At 36.7% G+C, this 12,538-nt stretch overlaps 1 protein-coding gene across 1 annotated transcript in view; it reads right to left on the reverse strand.

The window, feature by feature from the left end:
- Positions 1-12,538, reverse strand: part of LOC126469554 (uncharacterized) — a 133,307-nt gene that overhangs the window by 23,085 nt on the left and 97,684 nt on the right. The window contains exons 6-7 of the mRNA XM_050096676.1: positions 10,062-10,206; positions 3,554-3,666 (exon numbers count right to left, since the gene is read on the reverse strand). Coding sequence (XP_049952633.1) covers positions 3,554-3,666; positions 10,062-10,206 — 258 coding nt within the window. The remainder of the gene's footprint in view (positions 1-3,553; positions 3,667-10,061; positions 10,207-12,538) is intronic.

Genomic DNA, 12,538 nt, shown 5'->3' on the forward strand with positions numbered 1-12,538 from the left:
GATGAGTAGAACTTGTAACTAATGGGGAAGTACTGAATAGAATTGGAGAGAAAAGAAATTTGTGGCATTACTTGACTAAAAGAAGGGATAATTTGATAGGACACATTCTGAGACATCAAGATATCATCAATTTGATACTGGAGGGAAGTGTGGACGGTAAAAACAATAGAGTGATACCAAAAGATGTATAGAGTAAGCAGGTTCAAATGGAGAGCTACATCAAACCAATCTTTGGACTGAAAACACAACAGTAACGTGTACAATAACAAGGCCTGCGCTAAAAAAGGGAGGGGGGCGGGGGGCAACTGGTGGCAACTCATGTTAGTTTCATAGTGAATGATGCAATAGTTGTGAGATTTCTCAGCTATATTAACATTATTAGTCTTGTTTACTCTTCATTGCGAAGAAAGGAAGGAAAAATGAAATGAATGCTATTACTCCATTTCCATTACATGTTCTGGCTTTCTTCAAGCGGATACTGAATTGATAGGTTTGTCCCCATCCTGTGTCTAATTCATGATATGTCCATATGGTCATATTCTACATGGGTGGATAGCATTCCGGTCAATGGACAACCATTCCAACTATGACATCAGGGTACCTAGGAAATGAGGTTGTGATTGCTGGGTAGCCTCACATCCACAATTGTTGGGTACACAGTCACAGACACTGCAATATGGCACAGAGAAGATGTGGTGGAGGGCAATAGAAAGAAAGGAAACGGGACAGTAGCAAACTGATATGGCCCAATGGCTTAATGTGAATCATTCTGTTGTTTCTCAGATATGGTGACAGTTTATAGAGACTGAGACTGTATCCCACAGATGAGGGCAGGGCTGACCACATGTGACTTCAGAAGAGAGGACTGTTATTTGACTGTGAGGTCATGACATTACCACCTTAGTACTGCACAGCAACTGGCATATGAGCTCGCAGCATTCGCTGGACATGTTGTATCAAGGCAAACGGTATGCGGAAGGATATGTATTCATAGAAGGGAACGTCTAGAGTGGAGTTATCAACATGCCACCTTGACAATCAAAGAGTGGGACAATGTTGTTTTCACAGATGAGTCCTGATTCAGTCTGGAGAGTGATTCTTGATGGATTCATATCTGGAGGGAATGTGGAATATTATTTCAGGACCCAAAAATTTTGGAAGGCAACCAAGATTGAGGAGGATCCCTAATAGTGTGGGCAAGGATTGTGTTTACCCCTTAAACCACTCTTCATGAAATTGTACGGGTCAATTGGCAAGGTTTAACTGCTGTCAGATATCGTGATGAGATCTTGGGACCTCATTTGCAGTTGTTGCTAGGTACTGTGGGCCCAGATGTCTTACTGATGGACTATACTGCTCAACCTCATAGAGCACATTTGATTGATGTTTTTTTTGGAAACAGAAGATACTGTGTGCATGGCATGGCCTCCTCAATCTCCCAATTTGAATCCCATAGACCATGCCTGGGATGCACTACGGAGATGGCTTGCACCATGTCAGCATCCACCAACCACTCTCCAAGACTGCAAGCAGCTCTGCTGGAAGAATGGGTGCTACTGCCTCAACATGAGATTGGTGATATCATTCACAACATGCCCCATCATTTTTGTTTACTGTTATGCATGTTGCAGTTGTTTGCATTCTGTATTTTTTATATTGTTTCTACTTTACTATCACTTGCTTATACTTTTTTGTGGCAAAATAAACACAAATTTGCAAAATTTCCTTTTGTTGCTTTAATTTTGGACTCCAGTGAATCAAAAATGTTTCTCTAAATTTTTATGAAATAGCATCACACTACTTTCAATACATTCCAAACAATTTTTCTCCCTGTTTTCTGTTACTTTTGGATCATGTAGTACTGTACAAAGTGTCCATTGAGACCAAAGACACATTAAATGAAGAGGAGGATACAAGAAGAATAGATTGTTAAATTATGGCTGTAGAGATTACTGTACATATAGTGTATATAGCAGTATAGCAGTGACCAAATGTATTATGCTGTAATATCCAGTTTATTTATTTTTTAACTAAAGACAATTATTTGATGGCATTGAGATATTAAACAAAATTTTCTTGTTTCTTCTAGAGAAAAGAGCTATGCTGTGTTAAATTAACACGTAGAGTATTCATCTCATTCACTTCTCAGTGCCAAGCAAGGGAGAAAACATAAAATGTAATGTCTTACTGGCATCCAAGTCATTAAAGACAGAATATAAATTCAGATTGGGTAAGAATGGAGAAGGAACTTGAATGTTGCTTTGTTCAAGGAACAACCATGACATCTACTTCAGGTGACTTCAAGAATCCATAAACACCTAAATCTAGGTGGTTAGATGGTGATTATAAGCATGGTCCTACTGAATATGAATCTGATCTCTTTAACAGAGTGCTAAAGGTCTTCATTGTTAAATTCACTAATTTGTGATGTGAGAGGAACCAATGATAACAGTACAGTATTTATGTTTTAGCTGGAATTGAATACTCTGAATATGACTGTTTTTTACCACATTTCTCGCCCAGATGGGAAAACTTAGTTCTGAAATTCTTTAATTTATCAGAGGAACTCTAATCACACACATGAGAAGATGACTGAAATCTTTTGGACATAGCCATTTCAACAAATATGTCACAAATTTGTAATATTGAACAAATTATTAATACAGTATTAGCACGGTGTGTCATTTACACTATACAAATAGTCAGGATATAAAATTTAGTTGAAATAAAAAGACAGAGCAAAATGTTGCAGTGTCCTATAGGATGGAAATCAAATGACAAATGACATTATTTACTGTCACTTCTTTTTGTGGCAAAATACATGATTGCTGAATTTACTATTTTGTTTCAAAAGAAGGTGAAACCCATTTTGTCAAAATGAATAAATAAAAATTGGAGTGGAAGAGAAAAATACAATTTTTCATTAGCAGAAGAACTAACTCATTCTTAATTATTGCTCTGATGAATTAATTAATTAATTCATCCATTCCTCTTCGTGTTCTGTAGATCTCACGGAGGAGGATAACCTTCAGGGATGTGGTACAAGTCTAGGTGTATGTTAACAAAAGACAAGACAATAACAGAAACTGTTTCATATACTATATTAACAATAAACTTTCACTAAGTAGTATTGGTTAGTTCTACTCATGCTTATACCATATAAATGTAATTGGCCAAATTAGGAAGAAAGCTGTCAACTGTTGCCTTCTAAGTTATACTACAGAGTTCTGTTTCTCCTGCTATTAGCGGCTTCATGTATACTTGATTACAATAGTATTTTTCAAGGAACATATGTACCTACATCTGTAAATATTGATGTGAATCCTATTTGCAGTATATTACTGCTTACCATAGCCTTACAACAAACACTGCTACTTGTCTTGTAGCTAATGTACAAACTTCAAGGAGCATTTCAGTTTAACAGAAATGAAACAATTAATCATAAATGTACAAGATTTGAACATTAATAAAACCCATACTACTAACAATGTAGCATTTCTTTATGAAAGGTTTCATGGTCATATTACAGGATTTTGTATTATAATATGTGTACCTGTAGTTCCTTGTCAACATAATAGTGTAGACTGGCATACTGTGCAACTTTATCATCTGAAACTCCAATCCTTGGGGAGATGTACTGTCTGTTGCCTTTGCATGCTTGGTTAGCTGAAATAGAAAAACAGTTTTTTTTCTGGAATTACATGGATGAAAATTGAAATCATCTCACAATAGATATATTGCTTTCTAATATCATACAATTTATATTTCATACAGAAGAAATGCTTATTTTGAGTGTACAATGTTTCAAAAACATCCATTTCTTATTTGAATAAAAACTGTGACTAGAAGATAAAGCCAAAAAGTGCTAACAAGAGAATTTTTCTTGTTTATGCCTGCCAGGTCTTCATTTGTAACGCTGTGTATGCCATACTCAGTAAAGAATCCTTTATTGAAAGGCAGTTACTAAGCTCTACTCAGAAAAGTGGGTCAGCATTTCATTATAATGACGTTATAAAGTCTGTGCAGGAACTCTGCGACAACTGGAAGAGCTGAGCTGCGTCAGCAGTTTATGGACTGATTATGAAGATAGTTGTAGGGGTATCCCATTGAGACAGCACAAATGTTTAATATTTTATTAGGAACACTAAGAAACATAAGTAAATTATAGGTTTTCAGAGATCTAATGAGATTGGTAAGACAGAGATTTAGGAACCAGGTTTTAAATTCTAAGACATTTCCAGGGGCAGATGTGGACTCTGACCACAATCTATTGGTTATGAACTGTAGATTAAAACTGAAGAAACTGCAAAAAGGTGAGAATTTAAGGGGATGGGACCTGGATAAACTGACTAAACCAGAGGTTGTATAGAGTTTCAGGGAGAGCATAAGAGAACAATTGACAGGAATGGGGGAAAGAAATACAGTAGAAGAAGAATGGGTAGCTTTGAGAGATGAAGTAGTGAAGGCAGCAGAGGATGAAGTAGGTAAAAAGACGAGGGCTAGTAGAAATCCTTGGGTAACGGGAGAAATATTGAATTTAATTGATGAAAGGAGAAAATATAAAAATGCAGTAAATGAAGAAGGCAAAAAAGAATACAAACGTTTAAAAAATGAGATCAACAGAAAGTGCAAAATGGCTAAGCAGGCATGGCTAGAGGAAAAATGCAAGGATGTAGAGGCTTATCTCACTAGGGGTAAGATAGATACTGCCTATAGGAAAATTAAAGAGACCTTTGGAGAAAAGAGACCCACTTGTATGAATATCAAGAGCTCAGATGGAAACCCAGTTCTAAGCAAAGAAGGGAAAGCAGAAACGTGGAAGGAGTATATAGAGGGTCTATACAAGGGTGATATACTTGAGAACAATATTATGGAAATGGAAGAGGATGTAGATCAAGATGAAATGGGAGGTACGATACTGCATGAAGAGTTTGACAGAGCACTGAAAGACCTGAATCGAAACAAGGCCCCGGGAGTAGACAACATTCCATTAGAACTACTAACGGCCTTGGGAGTGCCAGTCCTAACAAAACTCTACCATTTGGTGAGCAAGATGTATGAGACAGGTGATATACCCTCAGACTTCAAGAAGAATATAATAATTCCAATCCCAAAGAAAGCAGGTGTTGACCGATGTGAAAATTACTGAACAATCAGTTTAATAAGTCACAGTTGCAAAATACTAATGCGAATTCTTTACAGATGAATGGAAAAACTGGTAGAAGCCGACCTCGGGGAAGATCAGTTTGGATTCCGTAGAAATATTGGAACACGTGAGGCAATACTGACCCTACGACTTATCTTAGAAAATAGATTAAGGAAAGGCAAACCTATGTTTCTAGCATTTGTAGACTTAGAGAAAGCTTTTGACAATGTTGACTGGAATACTCTCTTTCAAATTCTGAAGGTGGCAGGGGTAAAATACAGGGAGCAAAAGGCTGTTTACAATTTGTACAGAAACCAGATGGCAGTTATAAAAGTCAAGGGACATGAAAGGGAAGCAGTGGGTGGGAAGGGAGTGAGACAGGGTTGTAGCCTCTCCCCATTGTTATTCAATCTGTATATTGAGCAAGCAGTGAAGGAAACAAAAGAAAAATTTGGAGTAGGTATTAAAATCCATGGAGAAGAAATAAAAAATTTGAGGTTCACCGATGACATTGTAATTCTGTCAGACACAGCAAAGGACTTGGAAGAGCAGTTGATTGGAATGGATAGTGTCTTGAAAGGAGGATATAAGATGAACATCAACAAAAGCAAAATGAGGATAATGGAATGTCATCGAATTAAGTTGGGTGATGCTGAGGGAATTAGATTAGGAAATGAGACACTTAAAGTAGTAAAGGAGTTATGCTATTTGGGGAGCAAAATAACTGATGATGGTCGAAGTAGAGAGGATATAAAATGTAGACTGGAAATGGCAAGGAAAGCGTTTCTGAAGAAGAGAAATTTGTTAACATCTAGTATAGATTTAAGTGTCAGGAAGTTGTTTCTGAAAGTATTTGTATGGATTGTAGCCATGTATGGAAGTGAAACATGGATGATAACTAGTTTGGACAAGAAGAGAATATAAGCTTTCGAAATGTGGTGCTACAGAAGGATGCTGAAGATTAGATGGGTAGATCATATAACTAATGAGGAGGTATTGAATAGGATTGGGGAGAAGAGAAGTTTGTGCACAACTTGACTCGAAGAAGGGATCGGTTGGTAGGACATGTTCTGAGGCATTAAGGGATCACCAATTTAGTATTGGAGGGCAGCGTGGAGGGTAAAAATCGTTGAGGGAGACCAAGAGATGAATACACTAAACAGATTCAGAAGGATGTAGGTCGCAGTAGGTACTGGGAGATGAAGAAGCTTGCACAGGATAGAGTAGCTTGGAGAGCTGCATCAAACCAGCCTCAGGACTGAAGACCACAACAACAACAACAATGAGCTTGGTAACATTTTTAGTACCAGTAGCAGTATGTTTTCATATTTACTGTCAGTAGGGCCATGGGACATTAAACTCTTGTGCACATACCTGTAATATGACATGATTCAAATTTGATCCTCAGCTGCAGATTCTCTAACTGGAATGGAATGCAAAGTGGTGCTACTGACATGGAAAATGATGAGAGATTTGCAAATGCAGCTAACTCTTTTAATCTTGTGACTAAGTCCTATTCTTTTGAATATCGAAGTGATTAGCACAATGTAAGCTTATAGTTCACATGAATAGATCATATAACTAATGATGAGGTATTGAATAGGATTGGGGAACTGTACAGAGAAGTTAACACTTCATTATCTACATTCTGAATGTTATGGGATGAATAAACTACATTCTACATTCTACACTCTGTAGCTAAAAGCCTAGAGCAAAGAATATGGCACGTATTATTTAGAAGTTTATTTACTTATTTTTATGTATTGTAATATATGTTCCATAGAGCTATTTTTGCATGTAGGTGTGCAAAGGGAATCACATACTGAGGATAAAAATACAAATTAACAATCAAAATAAACACTCAATAAATACTGATTAACAATCACATACAAAGGTCAGAAACAAAAACCACTGATATTATCTAAACAAAGAGTTTAATTTACTAAGTACAAAGACTATTTTCATGACCTACAGAAACAAACACTGGGATTTATTAGGTGTAATTAAAGTAGCATGAGGCATTAAAACTAGAAAACAGAAAGATACAAGGGACAGTCATATCTGTCTCTGTTAAAGAATTCATCTAGACACTAGAAACTTTTTTCCAAGCAAAGATTCCTTTATATTACATATAAGTCATCGATTATTACCGTGTGTGGACTTAATATTACTTGGAAATGTGTTCAAGATATTTGTGCTGGTGTACTTTACACCTTCTTGCCCCAGAAAAAATTCTTCAGGTCACAGTGTATTTCACATTTCCTTCTTGTGATTTAGTAGTTGTATGCCTCTCTCATTTCATGTTGAGAGTAATTGTCAAGCACAAATGACATGATCAGAAAGAGATATTGTGAGACAGTAGTTAATATCACTTCTTACTTGAAAAGATTATGAGAGGAGATTGTTGGACACACTCTATATAACTCTGATGATCTTTTTCTAAATGGTACAGACTTTTTTCGATATCAGTCAATTGCCTCATAAGATGATTCTGTAACACATCAATGATTGGAAGTAGTCAAAACAGGCAGATTTTGAGACATTGATGTCTCTGATTGTGGAGATTATCAGAGGACAAATGTTGCTGAGCTAAGCCTTTCCAAGGTTTGGAAGATTTGGTGTTCCCAATTAAGCCTATTATGGGCATGGACACCAAGGAATTTTGAACAGTGTACCCTCTGTATCTGCTGGCTCACATGTGCAATATTAATCTCCTGAGGGCTTTGTGACCAGAATGGGGCTGAATGTAATTAGTTTTGCTGAGGTTTATTGGTACAGAATATACTGTGAACCAGTTCAGAATCTCTTCAAGTAAAGGGTCTTAAGTTGGTAGATGTTTTATTGTCTATCATAATGCTTGTGTCATCTGCAAACATTGTGAAGTTGCTTGCTCTGTTGGAGGACAGGAGGACAGAGGTAGGTTGTTGATTATATAAAAAAAAGAAAGGCAGCAGAACACGGACAGAACTTTTTGGGACTCCATAATGTACTATGCTCCAGTCAGACTCTACCCATACTACCTGTGTATTGTTTCCATCTAACACTATTTTATATCATCTGTCCTGCAGATAGGATATTAGCCAATTATCCAGTTGTACTTGGATTCCATAGTAGCATTCTTTCTCCATAAGTGTCCTATGGCTGACAGAATTAAAAGCCATAGACATTTCTCAGAATATGTCAGATGGCAATGTTTTCTTGTCAAGGTATTCCAAAATTTTATTTGTATATAAAAATATGGCACTGGTTGCAGAGATAACTGTTCTGAATCCAAATTGGTTTCTGCTAATTACAGTATGTCAAAGTTGTCAAGGTGAGTGATAATCCTGGTATATTTTATTTTTCACCCAGACCGTCCCCCAAGAAGATCAACACTTCATGCGAATGGCATTGCAGGACAGATCTGCATCCTCCTCTATGCTGGTGAAACAGTGGAACACATCATACACTACCAGGGGTGACAGTCTATCACCGTTTATTATGGCATGGGTTATGTGCACATCATCCACTTCTCCACCTACCTATGTGAATAACATCCTGTGTCCTACAGCCATATCCTTTCTGCACAACACCCCAGACACTATTTTTGAGCAAAGCAATGCACGACCACATGATGCTGCAGTCACACCTGTCTTCTTGGTGTCTCAGGATGTCAGCCTTTTGCCCTGGCCTTCCAGACCATCATACTAGTTGACAATCAAAAATGTATGGGATATGGTGAAATGACAGTTGCAGTGGTATGACCCAATGCCAGCTACCACCACAGAACTTTGGACCCAGATGAATGCAGTATGGAAGGCTATACCACAGGATGCCATTCGTGCCTTATACACGTCGATGCCATCACACATGGAACAAGTTATCAGGGCCCATGGTGGACCCTGTGCCTACTAGGCAACAGGACGCATGCTGAACAGATGTGACTGAAATGCTACTCATTTTTGCAGAACATACTAATGTACTTGTCCTATGAATATGAACATCCTCTCTCTAGTCATTCAAGGTGTTCTGTTTTTTCTGAATATGCATGTCTTTAAGGACAGATGTGTGGCACAATTTCCATTCTAATTACAATTGATGTTGTGGTTTCAACACTATCATTAATTTTCAGAGTCAACCCTGGATGACATTCAGAAAACTATAGTTTAAAAGCCCATCAACAAAATGATTGTTAACCAACTTTTGCAACAAAGATGTGGGAAGAAATCAGTTATAGCTTTGTTGATTGCACCATTCTTTCATTTACTGAAAATGGTTTAGGGCAGTTACACAAAATCCAAATCAAGATGACTGTGTAAGTATCTGATCTTTATTCGACAATCTTTAGAAACATTCTATTCAACATGTGCAAATTGTTCCTAAATTTTTTTATGTAAGTGACTTTGCCAAGGCAGTTGCATCATCAAAGCTTATTATTAAAAATTTCTTGATACTCCCATACAATCAGAACAATCAGTGGCTATACATTTGGTTCCTTTCTGTACACATACACTACTTCTCTTATTTGTCATTATGATACACCTTGGAAGTATCCTTCACAGTGAATCTGTATTTTTGTATTTGTATTGCATACTGGTATGATTTACACCTGAACAACCTTAGAAATGAATGCTATTATGTTTATACAGTTTTTGATGAACCATAATTAGATGTCAGACACTAAATAAGTCTATGGCCATACTGAATATTCAACACAAATGTGTGTGTGTGTGTGTGTGTGTAATGTTTTACAGTGGCCAAAGATTACTGAATACATGAACCAAGAATTGCATACAGTACCCTCTCATGTGCCTGGCCAATATTTTAAGCAGCTTATTTCTTATTTTTATTTATTGCTTTCAGGCTGCTGCACAATTTGGCGTACAATATTTCAATTAAGATGATATGTGTGGAACTTCATATAAAATGTACTTACATTTGAGGCACAGATTTTCAAAGTAGTCTACTCCTTGAGCATCAACAAATTGAACATACTGTCCTGTAGTACGCCTATCAGATTCACTGAGATGGCATTGCAACGTAACATAATTATATTCCAGTGAACGACATATGAAGCGATCCTAAAAGAAAGAACATTCATTATTTAATATTTATATCCTTTGTCAGTACACTGTAAATTATACAATCAATGGTGAGAAAAAAAAATTGGATTTAATTGTTTCTCTCCTTTATATCACACTTAAACAGAGAAGCCAAAGAAAAATTGTTTGTGAAATTTGTGTTGTCTATGAAAGTAGCAAGATAACCTATAGTGATGGGCAAACAGTATGTCTGGAAATCAAATTTAATTAACGTATTTTGGATGAAATTCACTGCTAAAAATAGCATTTAAATAAATTTTTGTTATCAGTTTGGTAATAGTGGAATTGAACTTAATTTTCTTTGATTAATTTTTTGAATATGATACCTCTGCTTGTTGTGAAAGCTAAATTGACACATTGTTTTAAAAATGTGAGCCATAGGTTGAAATGGCTAGTTATAGTCATAAACATATTTGAACAATATTTACAACTTTGATTCCTACAAAAGATGAGTCCTTAAAGTTTACCTGTGAATAATATTCATATAGGTCAAATACATCACTTCATATTTTAACTTTTGTTAGGTATGATACTGAAAATTTTCAATTGATAGTGTTATTGAATATACCAGTTTTACCTCTGTGTCTTTGTTTTTCACTTTCATTACTCAATTTACTGTATATCCAATAACATCAGATTAAAGAAAAAGTACTGAAGTAAGACCCTGTGTCTGAAAACTTGAGATAAGAATCAAGGCTTAAATGAGAGCTGAGAGTCAAAATGTAGAGAGATTAATTTTGTGTAATAAAACCTGTGTTTGAGGAGTCATTAAAGTTTCTAATATAACCTTGGAAAAAATAAAGCTGTGACTATGATACTTGTTGATGGTATTAGTCATTCTCTACATATTGACCCTTGAGTGTGACATTTTTCACAATGGTGGACAGTTTGGCAGAGAGCTGGGTTGTAGAAATCTGCATTTTTGCTGTTCCGGAAATGTTCCACCTCAAAAATCACATTTATGTCATTCTGGAAATGTCTGTCATATAACGATTTCTTCATATGAGGAAACAGGAAGAAGTCACTGGGTCCCATGTCAGGAGAATATGGGGAATGTGAGGGAGGGCAGCAAGCAAAATTTTATAGCATAAAGAAGCAGCATGTGTGACTGTGCACTATGAGCTGGGGCACTTTCATGGAGCAAAAAGATACTATTGGAAAGCTTAACGAAGCACTTCATTTTGACAACACCCTGTAACGTCATCATGAGATTTTGCTAAAATGCTCTTGTGAAGATTTGCCTCTTATCTGTTAGCATCACACCATGGTAGTCCCAAAAACAGTCATCATCTTTCCTGGTGATATGTGGGTCTTCAAATTTTCCAGTGATGATGAATCCAGATATAGACTGGGACACTCAGATGTTTAGGACGGGTGGTAGGGACAGAGCATCAAGTGATATTATACCTCGAGCAATTAAACAGAGAACCAACTCATGGAGATAACATCATGGACCCACTGATAACAAACAGACCCAAACTTTTCAAAATAGGGAATCAGTGATCATAAGGCTGCTGCAGCATCCCTGAATATGGAAGTAAATAGAAATATAAAAAAAGGGGGAAGGTTTATCTGTTTAGCAAGAGTAATACGAGGCAGATTTCAGACTACCTAACAGATCAAAACAAAAATTTCTGTTCCGACACTGACAATGTTGAGTGTTTATGGAAAAAGTTCAAGGCAATCATAAAATGCGTTTTAGACAGGTACGTGCTGAGTAAAACTGTGAGGGATGGGAAAAACCCACTGTGGTTCAACAAAAAAGTTAGGAAACTACTGTGAAAGCAAAGAGAGCTTCACTGCAAATTTAAACGCAGCTAAAACCTCTCAGACAAACAGAAGCCAAACGATGTCAAAGTCAGCATAAGGAGGGCTATGCATGAAGCATTCAGTGAATTTGAAAGTAAAATTCTATGTACTGACTTGACAGAAAATCCTAGGAAGTTACATTAAATCAGTAAGTGGATCGAAACAGCATATCCAGACACTCTGGGATATTAATGGCATTAAAACAGAGGATGACATGCGTAAAGCTGAAATACTAAACACCTTTTTCCAAAGCTGTTTCACAGAGGAAGACCGCACTGCAGTTCCTTCTCTAAATCCTCTCATGAATGAAAAAATGACTGACATCGAAATAAGTGTCCAAGGAATGAAAAAGCAACTGAAATCACTCAACAGAGGAAAGTCCACTGGACCTGATGGGATACCAATTCAGTTCTACACAGAGTACACGAAAGAACTTGCTCCCCTTCTAACAGCTGTGTACCGCAAGTCTCTAGAGGAATGGAAAGTTCCGAATGATTGTAAA

Source organism: Schistocerca serialis, chromosome 3, assembly GCF_023864345.2.
Source record: "Schistocerca serialis cubense isolate TAMUIC-IGC-003099 chromosome 3, iqSchSeri2.2, whole genome shotgun sequence".
NCBI lineage: Eukaryota > Metazoa > Arthropoda > Insecta > Orthoptera > Acrididae > Schistocerca > Schistocerca serialis.